Source organism: Apostichopus japonicus, chromosome 18 (assembly GCF_037975245.1).
Source record: "Apostichopus japonicus isolate 1M-3 chromosome 18, ASM3797524v1, whole genome shotgun sequence".
NCBI classification, from domain to species: domain Eukaryota; kingdom Metazoa; phylum Echinodermata; class Holothuroidea; order Aspidochirotida; family Stichopodidae; genus Apostichopus; species Apostichopus japonicus.
The window spans coordinates 8,655,677-8,673,742 of record NC_092578.1 but is presented as its reverse complement, the minus strand read 5'-3'; the positions used below and the strand labels follow the sequence as shown (position 1 = coordinate 8,673,742).

Genomic DNA, 18,066 nt, shown 5'->3' with positions numbered 1-18,066 from the left:
TTGACAGTATGACAGTAAACCGCGGGGTATATACAACATAAAACAAACTAGAAACTTACAAAAGTTGACTAACAAAAGAACACAACATATAGTAAGAACATAAACAAGACAAACAAGCAGATGAATAGATAAACAATGATAAGAAATTAAAATAAGAGTCATATAATATCGTTAATTAAAATTATTACACGGTTTATGGTTGTAGCACTGGTAACATTGCTGGGGAGATCATTTCATTCGATTGCCCCAACATTTTTCGGTTCTCTCCCCATCCACCACCCCCCCCCCCACCCCAACGGACATGTACACGGCTAGCGAGGAAGTTGACCTTAGGCCATGGTTGTGGACATGACCTATATGTTTAAACATATCTTTCTTGTACGAAGGGGTCATTTAGGGATGTATATACCAATATCAATGGCTTTTGCTTGTTTTCCAACCTAGATTATTAAAAAGATCATCAGATCTCTCGTTGTGTATTGCATGAGTATTATTATGCTAGCAGTTCTCTGTAGAGACCTTTCTATTATGTAAACATTGTTGGATGTGCATGAACCCCATACAAGGTTACAATAACTAAGATAGGGTAAAAGGCATATCCTTTCAAAAAAAAATATAATTCTAGTGGGTACGTCAATGAATTGCTTAATTCTTACTTATTACGCTAATCGAGTGTTGACTAGTTTATACGCGTAATCAACTTGCTCTTGCCAAGTTAAATTTGAATCGAGTCTGACCCCTATTAACTTCACCTGCTGAGTATTCTCTGGCCTGTACTGTATCCATCAAAGTAAACAGGTATAGGGTGTCTACTTCAGAAAGTGTATATGCTGCTTCTGTTTAGAGCATATTAACATACTCTTAGTTTTGTCCGCAATTAATTTTGTAGTACCAAGTGTTACGCATATATACTGAACCGATATGGTGTTCTCCCATGCAACTCGATGGAAAATAGCAAAAGTTGTATCGATTTATAAAAGGGTCAAGTCTGGACGTAAGCAACTATAGACCAATCTTAGTAGCCTACTACCCATTATTTCAATCAAAAACTTCAGGTACCACACCACAATTAGAGTAGTGCACGTCCGCCTATATGGGTTTACCATTGTCGGAAAATAGTTCTAAAGTGACTTATACTGTATTGAGTTTTGGGCATTTTATGAGCTCTCACCATTTTATTTGATGCTTGGATGTTGAAGAAGATGAAATAAACCACAAAATCTGGAGGATTAGGGTGATTTAAGGTATTTTAGAAAATCTTATGTGAAACGTGATTCCGCAGCAACAGCTGGCAGCATGGTTGGCCGCACTTTGTACAACGTTGAGCTCTTCTATCTCAAAATCTAAATGTTCATGGTGGCAAAAGTTGATTGTGCTGTGATAGACCACGCCATCAGCTATCATATGGGTGGGTTCTTGGACACGTCAGTTGAAACTTCTATCTATGCTCTAGCGGCCTTGGAAAGTGACGAGTTTAAGAATGTATAAGCACTTATTCCATCGATATCATGTAGATTTAGTAGTGTCTATAGCACTTAAATACTTAAAAAAAAAAAAAAATCTTTATCAACGTTTCATTAAAATAGCAATCACTCTGTATAATTTGCATGATAGGTATAATGCCTTAAAGGCATTGAAGACTCGCCCCAAAACCGCGTGCCGCGCTGTGAAAAAGTTAACCTTCCGTTGCTTACAAGTGAAGTTTTCTTCTTGTCGCTACAAAATGCAGACAGTAATGAGACGTGATACCTTGTTATCTTTTATCTAGACCTGAGATGCTCTGTGCAGCACTGTGTTGTGGGTATTGACAGTAGCTGTATGTGTTAGGTATTCCCTGCTTTGTTAGTGCGCTCCCATTTTTGCTCAATCGGCCTGCCAAAAATATCAGTACTCAGCAGGTTCGTCGGACTGTCGTGCACTGCACGTTTTCACACTGGCTGCGTAACCTAACAAATTTATGTTAAGCCACTGAAATTAATCTTTATTGTGTACTCAAACGTTGTCATCAGAAACAGTCGATAATGGGTAAGATGTATTTTGTAATTGTGCTTGTATTATAAGTCTTGGTATCCAAGATGACCAAATTTTATGTATTATTTAGTGATCCCGATGTAACGTTACCGCCAGTGCGGCCATTGTAAATTAGCCTAGCGTTATGTTGTTGGAAAGTAGCGTGATTCGCAACAGTTTAGATGGTAATCTACTAAGTCATATATGTCCTTTAATTCTATCAAAACACACACGATCGTTCATATTATGTTCACGATATTTTAGGGTTTCATGAGTGGGAATATTCCAGTAGAAATTGTGCGTTTTATCGATGGCTTATGCACCGTGAGAGCTGCGGTTAATTATTATAGGATATTTTGTACACATGGTCTTTGCTAAGACAGGGGTAACGCTGGTTGTAATGGTGATATGAATATTCATGAGCTATGTAGATTCAGTTGTTGTGGAGGTTCAGTGACCTTGTGGAGACTTTGTGATAGCCTTTATTGTGTTATGAACAACGCAGATTTGTTCAGTTTGTTATTATTGTGTTTTACTGCAAGTTGTATCGCAAGATGTACTAATGAAAAGATGTAATTGTTGTCATGTTCATATTACAGGGTTGAAGTCAGGAAAGTTGATGTCTTAAGAGAATGTACGATTTGTGAGGCCTAGAGCGGTCATATTCACGTGAGCACTGTTGTATTTTATATAGGTTTCATAGAACGTAGCACTGTATTTGTGTATCACTGTGAATCAGTCTATTGGGCAATTCCATGGTAACGGAAGGACATTGGGACTAATTTTCTGACATTTGAACAAGTATATCATGAATATCCCCATTAATTACAACAAATAATTGTCATCATTGACTAGCTATAACTACATACTTCAATTTCCACATATTTTTTTTTACACAAACCCTTCCCATTTTTGAAATATGAATATTAATGAGGTCGGTAACGGAAGGACAGCAAACGGACAAGGGTTTTCACACGTCTTGAGTTTATTGTAAAACTCTGTGAATTCTATGGAGTAATCTTATTTTAGAGGTGAGAAATGTTATCCCAATACTGTTTCCTATACTGTACCACTTTCAATTCTGAAATTGTTGCTTTGGTTTTCTAGAAATATAGTGCTAATTAAAGTTAAATTTGGTAACGGAAGGACGGAACGGAAGGAAAATATGTCCACTCAGTTACAGTGTGCAAAGAAGAGTATATCACATGTTGACACAATCATAAAATTGTCAGAACCAACATTCCAATGTGAACTATAACAATGTATTGACCATCCAAAGCAAAAATATGGAAGTTATTTCTAATTATCAACTTACCACATTATGTTAATTAACTGTATGTCAATAACTGAAAAAGCGAAACTGAAAAAGTTGAAGCAACTATCACTATATTCAACTGAATTTATTCTAAAATGATAATCAACTGAAGCTAAAGTCCTACTACTTAAGGAATAATCACCTGCTAATTAATGGGAAGTGATTGTATCTGAAAGTACAAACAAATTATAACATTAATTAACGGTATCAATACCTGAATTTTGAAAAGTGAATCCGAAAAAGTCGAGGCAACTACAGTGTATTAATATACTCAACAAAATTTAATCTAAAATATTAGTCAACTGAAGCTGAAATCCTACTACTTTTGGAATAATTAATGAGAAGTAATTACTGTATATCTAAAGGAACAAACAATCACACAATCTTCATGCATAAGCATGCAACGTTACTCAGTGATACTCTGGGCAACCTAATTCCCCTCTGGGATAGCGTCACTGAAAATGTATCTCTCCCTGTTGTCCATGAATGGTGACGGTAGCAGCTTCACAATTTGATCCTCCGTGACCACTCCATATTTGTCTGTGAGATCCCTTGCAACAAACACTTTGCCTTCCTTATCACCCTTGTGGAGATGGGTCCCATACACTTCATTTTCATGAACTTCTGTGACAAGTGCTACAAACTTGTATGATTTGCTGACTTCATTTCCCCCCACATGTTCTACAAGAATGAAGTCCCCACACTGTGTTGGTCGTTGAACTGTAGGGGATTCAGGGGCACTACAAAGCTTGGACCCCATCAGTCTATGTGAAGAAGTGGATAAACTGTGGCAAGTTGAACGCTAAACTGTACACATTTAGCATTGAGACATGAAATGAATTGCTGGCTGCCCTAGTCCAGACAGTCAACAATAGAGTATACAATCACACCACCTTAGTAGATATAAACATCATTCTCAGAGTCAACAACTCCCACAGGATGCTGTATACAATATATATGTATGCATGCAATGATATTTACTTTTAATCATAGGCAAATGACTCAATTATCTGACTGGAAAAAAATTGTCCTTCCGTTACTGTCCTTCCGTTACCAAAATGGTAACGGAAAGACAGGTTTTAATCAATCATAATGAACAAACGAAGAGGACCAGGTTGAAACTAATTATTTCATTTTGTTGGCCAATCTAAACTTGCTTTGAAGATGAACTTTCATTTTAATCATGCTGCAACTTTTCCTGAAAAACTAAAAAAAGTTATATTTTCGGTAACAGAAGGACATTTCAAATGGCAAAAATACCGAAGGCCACTGAAGCGGAACCAATGAAGAAAAGGGGCAAAAATATTATCCATTCAGTTTTCCATTATCTATACTCTGACATGGTTTTGGCTGATATCATTTATATACTTGCTATCAATTAGCAGTGACGAAATAGTTTTTACTACCAATCATCCAATTTTCTGTATCAACTGATGAATATTCAATTACCCATATATTTTCATTCCAAAATGCATGAAAATTGCATTTCTGAACCTGATTCTGGAAAATATGGACCCTTAGCTTTCATTTGACACCAAATTTACTATTGTCACACACTTTTAATTTTTTGGGTATCATGTCCACTTTCTCATGGAATTGCCCTATTGTAAAGTCTTATTTGCATTCATGCTAATGGTCACAACCGGCAGGTTGAGATATTGTGGTCAAAAGACGATTGTGACATATTCCCATATTCCTACCGTGTTTCTCTTCATCAACCCAATTTCAGTGTCATCATATATAATGTTTGATATCGTGTTATGGTGTAGATTTATCAATTAAGCATGTTTTTTGTTATTTCCTTGATTCTTATGTAGTCACCGAACAACGAATGTACAACTTGAAGAAAGTAAGACACAGTTAGAACCAAATAAAGAGTTAAACTGATGGTCATCTAAGCAATTGTCATTCTTCGTGTTTGTGTGACGTGACCGTAGAGATCGTAGAGCGCCCTCTACACCAAACTGGCTCCGAGCCCAAGAGCAGTTACAGTATGTACTGACTGTACACTAGTGTCTAATTACCGACGGTAGCAAGCTACGTGTGCATTTTCTGGGATCGATGGTGGTGTCTAACACTTCTGTTACACCTCATGCGAAACTAGGTCAGATTACCGGCATGAGAGGTTTCATTGTGCGCGAGTGTTCACACCCTTTAAGAATTCAATACCGTTGTTATTAGAAGTTTGTCCGTTATTATAGAATACTTCTCTGAAAAAAAGGAGTTTTTGTATAAATCTAATGCGCTATGAAACCATTTGACTGATCAGAATCTATAAGTCTAATATTCATGTTTTGGTTCCTATTCCGTAAGCAAAAATACCGCAATACTGAGAACACTTCAATGTGTCCAAATTGCTATGCAGTTTTTTCTAGAGGAACTGTTATTTAATGACAGCCGTCAATGGAGTTTGACATGCATCTGCGTGCACGGAGGCGCATCAACACCAATATTTGTACTGAAAATGTCAGATTAGCAATTACATTAAATGTTTGTAGGGATATCATAGTGTACCAGGTTGTACATATAGGTTCACCTTTTTCTATACATAAAATAACAACAATGTTACAAGTCACGAAATTATATGAGGTACCATCGAGAGTTATCAAACTGAAATAACCAGCAGCTGTTTATCGAAAAACAAAGTTTGCTGATCACTATTCTGTAGTTGCTATAAACATCGTTCCGTTTATTTCAGATTGACTTATGTCAGACAGGACGAAATCTAGCAGGTTCCGGACGGACGTTAATCGAAGACTCTGATTGGCCAGATGCGTAACCGCTATTGCCTTTATAGGGCCTATTGGAGATAACACTCTCAAATAGGGAGAAATTATAATTTCATTCAGAAAATATTGATGTAATTATGTAAACTAGTAACTACCGTAAGATGTTATCCTTAGAACAGTAGTCATGGGAAGGGGTGAGGTGGGGTTGGGGAGACACATGGAACGTCCACCCACGACCCACCCCACCCCTAAATAAAACAAGTTTCTTCATAAATGGCTAAAATTTAATAACCCACTAAAATTTGTAAACTTGTACTACACAAAGTTGAAATGTCGAAAGGTGATAGCATCATTTTAAGCCATCTCACCCGAACAAAATGTTCCCAGAGCATGGAATTCAGCCAACAGTTGTTCCCCCCCCCCCCCCCCCCCACACACACACACAGAAAGAATACATCGCTCCAAAGGCTGCGAGCCTGCTAATGCTTTCCGTAGATAAACGATGATTGCGATCACGGCTCGAAACACAGATGCACGCTCCTGCAGAGAATTGAAACGACTGGCGTTAAGACTGCACCTTCGAGGACGATCGTAACACTAACACTAGTAACAGATGGTTGCCACCCCGACACAAAGTTTGATTTGTTATTGCACACATTTTCGGAATATTCGTTTTAAATGAATTTGTGTGGCCTCAGAATGATTGAGAGGCTTAGAGTTTTGCAAGGCCACTTCAAGAGTGCCATTGATGTCCGCATAACGGCCACGGGACAACGAGTGCCAAGACCATTCCCAGGGATAACATCATTACGATGTGCGCAACATTCACAGTTGTCTAATTCCGACTCGCACAATCGAACTATACCGGTTTCTGCCCACGATCTTGCACGCTCTGTGAGTTTCTGAGTCGTATTTAATCACGTCTTTATGGCAAAATATTTCAAGATAGTATTTTGTTAAATGTTTTTATGACTTGAACATACTGTACGGTATAGTCAGTATTGCGAAGTTCGCCATACTGCGAAGTTCGGGCACCCTAAGAAATACACGATTTTCACCATGAAAACTTACAGGAAGAGCCAAATTTCACCAAAAAGTACGAAGCTACAGTTATTTTCTCTCCAAAATGACCCGTGTGCAAGAAATTACTTACATATTTGTCAATAAAATGACGAAGATCTATGAAGTCTGTTATAATTACTGAAAGAGCAACAGCGCCACCAATTTTTACCAGCGCCACACTGTAGGTTGCGTGTCCGAACTTCGCAATACTCTAGCAAGAAATACCAGTTCCACAATCACGAAGAATTTTCTTGGAAAACAACGTGAAAACAGTTTGCAGGAAAGAAAGTTTGGCCGTGTATCGTACTAAAACACAATTCTCCCACCATATGAAGTATATTTTCTGGTGATTTAGACCAGAAGATTTAGTTTTGGGGTGTTTTAAGTCTTAAGTGGCCGAACTTCGAAGTCACCATCCTACTACTAGTACCACGCTTAACGTTATGTTATCGTACATGTACAGTACCAAAGCAACCCGTGTCGCAGAACTGAGCCAAATCTTAAAGGGTTTAGGCAAAAGTAGGCGTACAATGTATAATTCATCCATAGAGCTGTATTTTGTGTACATCGTCAACTAGAATCAGTACGCACTGTCTCACGATTGAGACTGCTTGATCTTGAAGACAAGGAGTTGCAAATACTGCGGACATACAGTACATGATCACTTTGTATGTGCCTCCTGCTGTTGTTGACAATTCCTGTATAATATTTTATGAAGGCCTAATTCGGCCTAGACATATAGTTATGTCAGTTCTCATTTAGCCATTTAAAGGATTAACAACATAATACCCCACCACTGCCTTGTAAAACACTTGCAGAAAGAGGAGGCATGCTCAGTAGGAATGAACCAACTTACCTTACTTTTATTTTTGAAAATGCAGAAAAGTGGTTGGTTATAGACAAATGACCAAGTTCACAATTAATGACCAAGTCTTACACTAGAGAATGTAATGTTAACAACTTGACTGTATTTAATGAGATTATTACATCAATATCCACTGAGCATCCATCCTGGTGTGGTGTTATTGAAGTCACAGTGGGCAATAGCATATATTATGACCAATGTAATGTTAGTGTTGCATGTATTGAATGGATATTATTGCATAGAAATGAATATTCCATGACTGAGCCACAACCCACCAGACCCGTGTTCCTTTAAATTGATGCTCAGAATGCATGAAAGACTAGCTGACTTCTGTGTATATGGATTTGATGTGAACAAAAACAATATCTTACAGTAATTCGAATATCCAGCAGGAAAGCTAAAACTGTACCTAGGTAAATTTTCTGACATCTGCACAAATCCAGCAAACTACCAAATCTTTTACGACCCACTTGTGATTCAAGCCCGATTAACCTTTGCTATCAGGTCAACATCAATACCATGTCCCTGTATTACCTCCCCCCCCCCCCCCCCCACAAAAAAACCTGGTCACCTTACTGTAGGCAAAGTCAAGTTTCCACTCTGTGGAATATTCTACAGAACTTTGTATTGTAGCACTATTTTGTTTGCAACCATTAAACAATTTTAAAATGTACCAAACCCTACTCAACTCAATTTTTCTTTCTTACAGGCAGACATAAGTGAAGTTGATGTTCCCTACCCTCTAACAAAAAGTGAAGCCATTCATTTTCTAGAGAAAGTTTTAAAAGTACCAAATCCAGTGAAGCTTTGCCAGGAAAACAAGATATCATTCTTGAAAAAGGTTACTGAAGGCATGAACAGAGCCCTGCCCTTTAGCAATGTGGTTCTGTTAGGAAGAGACAGGGATCTGAGAGTGGCCCCCAGTCTGGAAGAATGTAAACAAGAGGTTAAGGCACTACGTGGAGGAAGCTGCTTCATTGTGAACACATTCAATAAGGCTTTGTTAGAGTTGATGGGCTTCAGGTGCCATCACGTACCAGGGAATGATTCAGACAGCATATACAACGGTACCCATGTGGGCTTGATTGTGGTTGACCTACGTTATCCTGGGAGCAGGGATATCGTTGAGGCCGGGACCACGAAGCCCCTGTTTGATGCAATACCTCTGGATTTCAAGGACGAATCACCCGAGTATCAGTTCGGCCACGTAAGGAGCAAATTCTTTCGAGAGGAACAGCGAGTCGGTTGGTATAAGGAGATAGAGAAAGATTCCCAGAAAACTAGGAATGTAATGATAAAGGGAGGTAAGAAGTGGGAGAAGCTGATGGAGTATGAAGTCGATGTGTTGGTACCTTTCCCGATGATGGTGAAGATGCACAGTGTGGTCTGGCCTAGTGCGAAAATTATCCCAGAGATCCATGGTGACGTCATGGTGGTAGGATACAGTGGTTCCGATTTTGTAAAGATCAGAGGCAAGTACGTCAGCATCATTGACAAACATCTCCGAGAGTGTAGTAAGGTAGCAAAGACCAAAGAAGAGCTTATAGGTGTATTCCAGGAGTACTTTCCACAGTTTACCAAAGAGATGGTTGTTAGTGCCATCGATAACAATATCCAATCTTGGTAAAAATCAGCCAGCAAGTTTTAATAATTTCAGTAATAATTTTTGGCACCACATTGGATTTTTGATCAATTGCTGAAAGCAAAAGGAATCATTTTGGCCATTTGTGTGTGTGGATGTGTGGTCAATAGATAATCCCTCGTTGGTGTGCACAATTTTATGAATATTAACATTGACTGATGCCCGAAACCTGGTGGATTTACAAACTGTCCAAATGTTAAATCAAAGTTATCAGTTTGCATTCTAACAAGTTATTCGTATTCAGCATTTATTTTTATATATTCCTTGCAGCTGTCTTTTTTTGAAACTTAAGTTTTACAGGTCCTCTTCAAAGCTTGAAGATGGAAAATGCAGGGGTGGAGTTGGTGCTACTAACTGTGTGGGGTTGAAAGGTGTAGGGAGGGGTGTACTTCCCCTGGATCTGTGTCTGTTGTTAGGCATTATTGCTCTCCTTGTTATTTAAATGTGCTTTTTGAATTGATGAATTCATACAAGGCTCATTGAAATTCATTCAAGTCTCATTGAAACCTATTCTGAAATGTTCTGTTTTGCACCAAAATAGATTGATACAGATCACTCATCAAAATTATCACTTTTTGTGCAATTCGTAAGAAAATGTGCCTTTGAAGTGACCTACCGTTTTCATACTATCTTTCATTGAAATTTACTTTGAGGTATTGTTTGTTTTGATCAAAATAAGTGTACATGTAAAATCAATACAATTCCAAACTACTGTATGCTTTTGTGAAATTTGTTCTGAACTGTATTCAAATTGATATACAGTATTTGCATGATGCTCCACACAAATTGTTGTAATGGTCAAATTGGGCGTTAATCAACACTTTCTGTGAAATTTGCAATAAACCTGCATTAGAATTTATCTATTACTTTATTACACTTAAATAAAGATTATCCTTGAGTATTGTATGGTTTTGTCAAATCAGGCTATATAGCCATCATCCTTTTTATGAGACAAATGTAAAAAAAAGAGTATATTTTTATAACTATATTAATTGTGTGTTGATAGAGTAATTACATACCAAAGTACTACATAATATTAATATATGGCATTGTTTACAAATAATCCAAATTATCCAATGATTTGGGCGATTTTTCAAGGCAACCGTTGCATGGAATATGTAGACTATCACAGGATGTTTAAAAGGATTGTCTGGTGGCCCAAAGAAGTTAGCTTAAAAAATAGTAAATAATTTTCCAAACATGTTGTCAAAGTATGAGAACGCTAATGTTGCGTTTGACAGAGAAACGATTTTTTAATCGTTATGGATAGACATTTCAAATATGATTTGAACAGTACAATACGTGACGTCAGCTCTGCCATAGCAGATTGCGTCATAACCCACCCTCCGCACAGTACCTATACGGTAATCACAACAAAAACAGCGTTTGTATACAGATAAATTTCTTCCTTAATTTCCGGTGAAATTTCTTTAAAATTAGATATGTTTTCAAAAACTCCTTAAGCCGCCATGTACTTGATCGGTGGTTCCGTGGTCTTTGTGTAACACAAGGTAAATTTTAACAGCAGACTCTGAGTTGTTCAGGCTATACATCGCGCTATCCAGCTCCAACGCGAAAAATGTTCGCATGTAGGCTATACTCAAACGTTGACAATCGGACAGTTCTGCGAAGCCTAAGCTTCTTAGTGCTACATTCTGCTCTGACAACGATTCGATCAATTTCTTCAATAATTTCCGGTGAAATTTCTTATAAATTAGATATGATTTAAAAAACTCCTTAAGCCGCCATATATGTAGTAGATCGGTGGTTTCGTGGTCTTTGTGAAACACAAGATAAGTTTTAACAGCAGGCTCTTCGTTGTTTACAAATCGCGGTATCCAGCTCCAGCGCGAAGAATGTTCGCGTGTATAGCCTACTCTAACGTTTACAATCGGACAGTTCTGCGATGACATCGATTCCGCCAAGTTTCATCTTTCGGTTTAACGAATACTTTACAAGTTTCCTTTTACTGTTAATTTGATCCGTGAATTTTATTTCAGCGATTTCGAAGAACAGTTAATGAACTGTGGTTTGAGTGTGAGTGTACTATGTGTAACGCTATACAAGTACACCAACTGTGCATGGTAGTATATACGTTCGCGAGTATGTACGTTATATATATGAGGCAATCCAATGTGCTTACACGTGAGTTTATTTGCTGCGGAATTGGGAGTGCTAACTTCAAGTCGCCTGTTTTGCCTATCTGCAAGCACTACGTCAATCACCATATTGAAGCGTTCGAACAAACGGTACTTTTGGTGAGAAACTGGTGAATTTGAAAACCAGATTTCTACAAGAAGAAAACGTCGAATGGGGACAATTTTTACATGGTTAGAAAGAGAAAAATAATAACTACAAAGACAATGTATCAAAATCTTCCACCAGACAATTCCTTTAAGAGAGTAATTTGCTCTTGAATACAAATTACTTTGTGACTTATGAAACACAGTGGCTTCCATGACACAGTTCTTTGCATTTTGGTCAGCAATTTTTTTTTTTTATGAATTCTGCAAAAATTAGCTTGCAGGTGATCAACAGATGCCCCTTCTAGCTTCTTTTCCACTAAATAAGGGTTATTCAGCTATTAATTCAAAGCTACCATTTGGATCCAAACATGTCATTGCTCTGAACAATATTTTAAACAAATTATAGTTATAACCGTATTTAGGCCTACAGTAAATAGAAAAAAAGGATAATTACAAACTTTTTCAATTTTTAATTTATTAATTGACACCAAACTTCACTTCAAATATTGTATTTATTTTTTGATTCTAGTACGTAGGTTTTAGCTTAGATTAGCATTGATCGATTTATCTAAAGATGAGAGCTACTGTACTTTGTGAACGATTTATCAGGCAATAGTATACAATCCATCAAGTTTGGTGCTCAGGCGTTGGTAAAAAAAACTTTGTTCTGTGACAAACTTTGTTCTATGACAAACTTTGTTCTGTTGCAACCTATATTTGAATTGGTTACAACCAGAAAAGGTGACAACCAGCCACCTTTTGAAAAAGCTTGCCAAAATATCTATATAAAGTATGTTCAATGTGGATATTTATGCTAATAAAATACTGTTTAATGTAGCTGGTCGTGTTTCCAACTTATTCTACCGTCCATAAGGTTTATGCACTGTGTCAAGAGAAACGATACTGAGGGGGCTGCAGCATGATGCAGCCAGGCTTCATATGACATTATCTTTTGTATTCCAAACACGCACAAGTTTACTTACCCCATAACCATATGCCTTATCCTCTGATACCATGGTGTTAGAAGAGATGCTTATACTATGCTCAACTTGGTCAAGTCTTTGTTATTCTTATCTTTTACGTGGCCACGAAAACCTACATCGTTTTTGAGCAGTTTTCAACTAGGTACCCATTTTTGGTATCACCTTTTTTAGCCAAAGTTGTGTATACTTCATTTTGTGTCCTTCTGTTTCATCTCCATATACAGTATATTGCATGTTAGGTTACGTTATTAACGCCATTCCCCATACTTATATATGGGCTTATTGTTATCCTTTGTTCAAACTAAGTGTTAGGCTACATTGATTCATCGTTCAAGTATGGTCGGTTTGTTAAACCTTCCTTGATATTATTTGGATAATATACAAGCGTTAGTATAAGGATTGGATGTAGGATCGATGTTTCGTAAGACTTTGTGAGGAAATTATTCGTTTTCCTAGGTCATTCCTCAGACTTTGTAAATAGTAATAATAATAGATATATATATATATATATATATATATATATATATTTATATATATATATATATATATATATATATATATATATATATATATATATATATATATTCTGGGTTCAGAATTCTCAATTTTCACTTACACTATAGGTTAGTGTTCATATGACTTGAGATTGGAGAAATACTTCTCGTGGGCAGCCACTAATTCTCACCATTCACTGGAAGCTTCTACAACAGAAGTTCAAACTTCTTCACACAACTCTTCGATGAGAGAAAACTTGTTAACACATTAAAGAACTACAGATCGGCCATTGCTACGGTTCAACTGTAGGTTACAACAACAAAATATTGGCTCAGGTCTTGAAGGGCATGTTCAGTCGTCTTCCACCAATCAAGAAACTATTTTATAAATCAGGTCTCCTGTCCTCTCTTGTGCCTTGGTTTTTATGTACCAACTCTCACTTTGTTCACTTAGTAGCTTCTCGCTGACACTAGGGAGGTAACTGAAGTGGATCCTAAAGAGGAAGGAGGAGTCTGAGGATGGATGGTATCAACACCCCCTGTTAAAGACTTGACGATTTGAGCATTGTATTGGAGTATTGGATATATGTGTGTTTGTATGTATGTATTTAGATCCTCGTGAAGAAGCCATCATCAAGGGCGGCGGAAGCACTTTTAATCGGGGGGGGGGGGGGCTCCGACATCAAAGGGCACTTAGCAGAAATTTGATTGGATTGATGCAGCCTTATATTTAGTACCCTTTATAACTCTTATTGTATTATCTTATTTGTGTATACACATCACTCCATCAACGCCCCCCCCCCCCCCTCAAGGAAAATATGCATACTAGCAATGCAATATCCAATGTGCAAATCGGGAAACAAGGAACAAGTTTTCTTTTGACACAAAATGAGGTGAAATCATGCTAGTTGCTAATGCAGGAATCTTCCGAATTAGAGTTTATTTCTTGTTAATATCTTAACAAATTGTTTCCATTCGAGTTTTGACCCACAGAAATTCATTAAAAGTCAGGGGCGTAGCCAGGATTTGCAAAGTTGTATGCACGACTATCTGAGCGGAGCGCCACAATCGGTTGGCGCGGAGCGTACTAGAAAATTTTTGGTTTTACAAACCTCTCAGATGGCCGGAAACGGCCCTTCCCGAGTGTTCATTCTGGTTCCCTGGCCTCTTGCTAACTTGAGACACCTCAATTTTTATGTAGAAAAAGGGTACATTTTTAACCTTAGGAAAAGTGGGGGGGGTGGGGCACGTGCCCCCTGTGCCCCCCGGTTCCGCCGCCCTTGGCCATCATTGGCTTATCAAAGCCGCTATGGATAATGCATATGTATATGTAATGCATATGAATATGTAATGCATATATATATATGTAATGCATATGTTTAAGGATAATGCATATGTAATATGAAGTAGGTGCATGGCTAACAAATTCCCAAACAGGTAAGTGCATGGGTTTGGAGAGTCTGAGAGAATCGACACTGCAGTTTTTCAGAGACAATCCCAATTGTTTAATATTGATTCATCCTAACAGAGCAGGGGTTTGCAGCTGACACCGTGCCTTAAATAATCATGCTACTACAGTGCAATACTACGCATGATTCCTGACCAGAGTCAGTGATTAAATAACGTTTCTTGTCATCAAGAAAGAGATAGTTACTTGTTGTTTGCCCAAAGAGTTAATGCTAAGAATATCTGTAAACATTCATTCTTACAATGCTTCTACATTAACTACTTGTAGACTAGTTACACCATCAGTTTTGAAATATTGTTAAGGTCTAGCCTATTTTGTCTCTCTCTCCTTCAATTGAAAAGTGGCAGACTTTCAACAGATATTTTTATTACAGTACAGTAGCTCTGAAATTAACACAATAAACAAAACAAAACATTTACATTAAAGTCTTCTTGATGCAGACTAAAAATTTCTATCGTACATTGATATTAGATTCATATTCATAGAAAAACATATATGAAAGAGGAGAACAAGGTGTATTTTCCTAGATATTGTATACTTTGGGGAAAATGTTAGTTTTTCTCTCTGCTCAATTTGTTTTTCCCTTTCTGGCGGAAAAAGGTGCTTTCATTAATAAGACCTTGCCTTTACACCTATATTGCCTGTCCCTATACAACCAGTTCTGAACTTGACTTAACATTGTGGTTTTCGTTCCCTCTATTGATAATGGACGCTTCCATCTTATTAGACTTTGGAAAGTATCTTTACACCAATCTTGCCTGTCCCTATACGCAGTCCTGCCCCAAACTTAACGGTGACAATGTGCAGTGACATTCCTTCCCACTTGTTGTTTCATCACTTCTGTAACCATATGCCAGAAAAAACGTTAAGATTTTAAGAAAATAGGTAATCCATGCAAAGCTAAATAGTTGGAGATCCATATTTCTCGACAACATGTTTCACAACTAATAACTGCATGGTTGTAGCATCTAACAGCTCTTTATGATATCTCACAGTGAGCAATATCATTAATTAAAGGGTGTGAAGACTCGCACACAAAGAAACGTTTCATGCCGGTAATCTGATCTAGTTTCGAATGAGGTGTAACATAAGTATTAGACACCACCATCGATCCCAGAAAATACACACACAGCTTGCTACCGTCGGTAATTAGACACTAGTGTACAGTCAATAAAAACAGTACAGCTACGGTCAATACCCACAACACAGTGTACATAGCAGCGTGGACATCTCAGGTCTAGATAAAAGATAACACGGTATCACGTTTCATTACTGTCTGCATTTTGTAGCGACAAGAAGAAAACGTCACTTGCAAGCAACGGAAAGCTAACTTTTTCAGATGGCGGCACGCGGTTTGGGCGAGTCTTGAATGCCTTTAATTAACCATTATATCTCACTTATAATTCATGGCTTACATGCTATTTTTGTACAGAGTGAACAGGTTAACTTAAGTTCACCATTGGCATCTCTGTAAACAGATGACAATATACCATCCCATTAACCAATATCAGTGCAAAAGATACCACCGTATAGCAAAATTAACATCCCAGAAATTGTCAGGGCATGTGGATAGAAACACTGAACTGTAGGAAATGTATAACTTATTCTTTAGTGCCCTCATCGTACTCGGATTTCAGCTCCAAAACAATTTGATTTCAAAATAAAATATGTGCTGAATATTCGAACTCATGTTTTGTTCAAGCAATTTAATTGGTCTGTACATTGTTGGCACCAGAAATATATAGACTTATTGTAAATGAAGTGTGCAAAATTTAATGGAAGTTAGCAAAACTCAAAGGTGAGGTCGTCAAATAATGTTCCAGGGTCATGCCAAAAAAATCTGAAGAAAAGGAAATTGCCAATATCTGTGGAAGGAAAAAGTCAACCTAAAGTACTTCAGAAGTAGCTAATTATACACCATTTTACAACTAAGCCCCCTTAATCCGTATTAAATTTTTTTAAAGGGGAAGTGGAATACCTCCTCCCCACAGACCTCTTCCCCCGTGCCACAACCAGATTTCATTCTTGATACATGTAAGTTATGGATGGAAGAATGTATCATTATTTCTCTTTATGATTTCCAGGTGTGATTCACTGATGATTTACAGTAGCACCCCTCCCCCACCCCCAGGTCCTTTGACTTCTTTATTGCTTTCTGGGTTGCTTTACAAAAACTGATGGAATATCAAACAACGGTTCAAACACTACCACTCCCCTCCCCTCCAACATCCCCACAATTACCCACACATCTGTGCCCTCTATGGGCACGTATTTGCCGTAGTTGCTGTGGAAACCAACAAATATAATTTTTCCATTCCAATTTATAAACTAAGGTCCAGAGTTTGAGTCATTCTAAGATTAATTTATGTCGTCCAGTTGTTGACAATTGACAATTCATAATCATGGACCTTAAATATGAATCTAAGAGACTGACTTCGTTCAGCTTGCGGCTTTGATAAGCCAATGAGGCTTCTTCTCGAGTTCCTGCTTGCAGGAGGATCTAAAATACATACAAATACATACAACTCTGTAAATTCTACAATTAAGATATACAAAATATTACTATTAAGAACGCCTGATATTCATATAGGCAGAAAAGCATCCAGCTGTTCTTATCAGCTTGAGTCACACTTTAATCTTTTGGATGGACGACTAGTTGTACTCCAAAGATTGTCCAAGGTGACTGGAGTTTGATCAGGTGTTGTTCTCTTCTTCAATTCCATCTCATGACTTCCACTTTCTGGGTCATCTTCTTGATCTTGACCGTCCTCTCTGCATAGTCCATCTGAGAGAGGTCGTTCTTGATTGGGTCTAGCTCCACCAGTTGTCTCCATCTCATATCTGGTTTCCGCAACGTCCAGAGCTTCCAATTCTTCTTGAGATAATTCTTCTGAGAAAGACTGTTCCAGAAAGTTCAATATACTCTGCTGCTTTGGGTCCTGAAAAAGGAAGGAAAAGTTTAAAAATAGCTAGTCGCATCAAACATTCAGTGGGTTAAGAGGAATGAGGATGGGAAGGGGTATAGTCCTTCCCAACTTGGAAATGTGTTCACAGTTCATACTAACATCAAAACATAACATGAAATATAACTTTAGCTGAGGTTGTTCCTAGTTAAGTGTGATTTGGAAATGCCAAACAAAATCACCAGGTCCTTTCTCCTTCTTTCTTCCCTGAAAACTGCATTGTAATAACCATGCAGTAACATAACATTGTACTAACCATGCAGTAACATAACATTGTAACAACCATGCA

The 18,066-nt window shown here is 37.7% G+C and overlaps 2 protein-coding genes and 1 long non-coding RNA gene across 3 annotated transcripts in view; 2 read left to right on the top strand and 1 right to left on the bottom strand.

Moving 5' to 3' along the window:
- Positions 1-1,836: 1,836 nt before the first annotated feature.
- On the top strand, positions 1,837-5,319 carry LOC139959087 (uncharacterized). The gene is made up of 3 exons (XR_011789961.1): positions 1,837-2,025; positions 2,610-2,679; positions 5,143-5,319. It is a non-coding gene; the product is annotated as an uncharacterized lncRNA (long non-coding RNA).
- Positions 5,320-6,608: 1,289 nt separating this feature from the next.
- On the top strand, positions 6,609-11,256 carry LOC139959079 (uncharacterized). Its single transcript, XM_071956649.1, has 2 exons — positions 6,609-6,948; positions 8,691-11,256. The coding sequence occupies exons 1-2, from the start codon at positions 6,733-6,735 to the stop codon at positions 9,606-9,608; spliced, it is 1,134 nt and encodes a 377-aa protein (XP_071812750.1). The 5' UTR covers positions 6,609-6,732; the 3' UTR covers positions 9,609-11,256.
- A 4,224-nt stretch (positions 11,257-15,480) lies between these two features.
- Positions 15,481-18,066, bottom strand: part of LOC139959077 (SWI/SNF-related matrix-associated actin-dependent regulator of chromatin subfamily A-like protein 1) — a 67,745-nt gene continuing 65,159 nt past the window's right edge. The window contains exon 16 of the mRNA XM_071956639.1: positions 15,481-17,753. Coding sequence (XP_071812740.1) covers positions 17,430-17,753 — 324 coding nt within the window. The 3' untranslated portion in view covers positions 15,481-17,429. The remainder of the gene's footprint in view (positions 17,754-18,066) is intronic.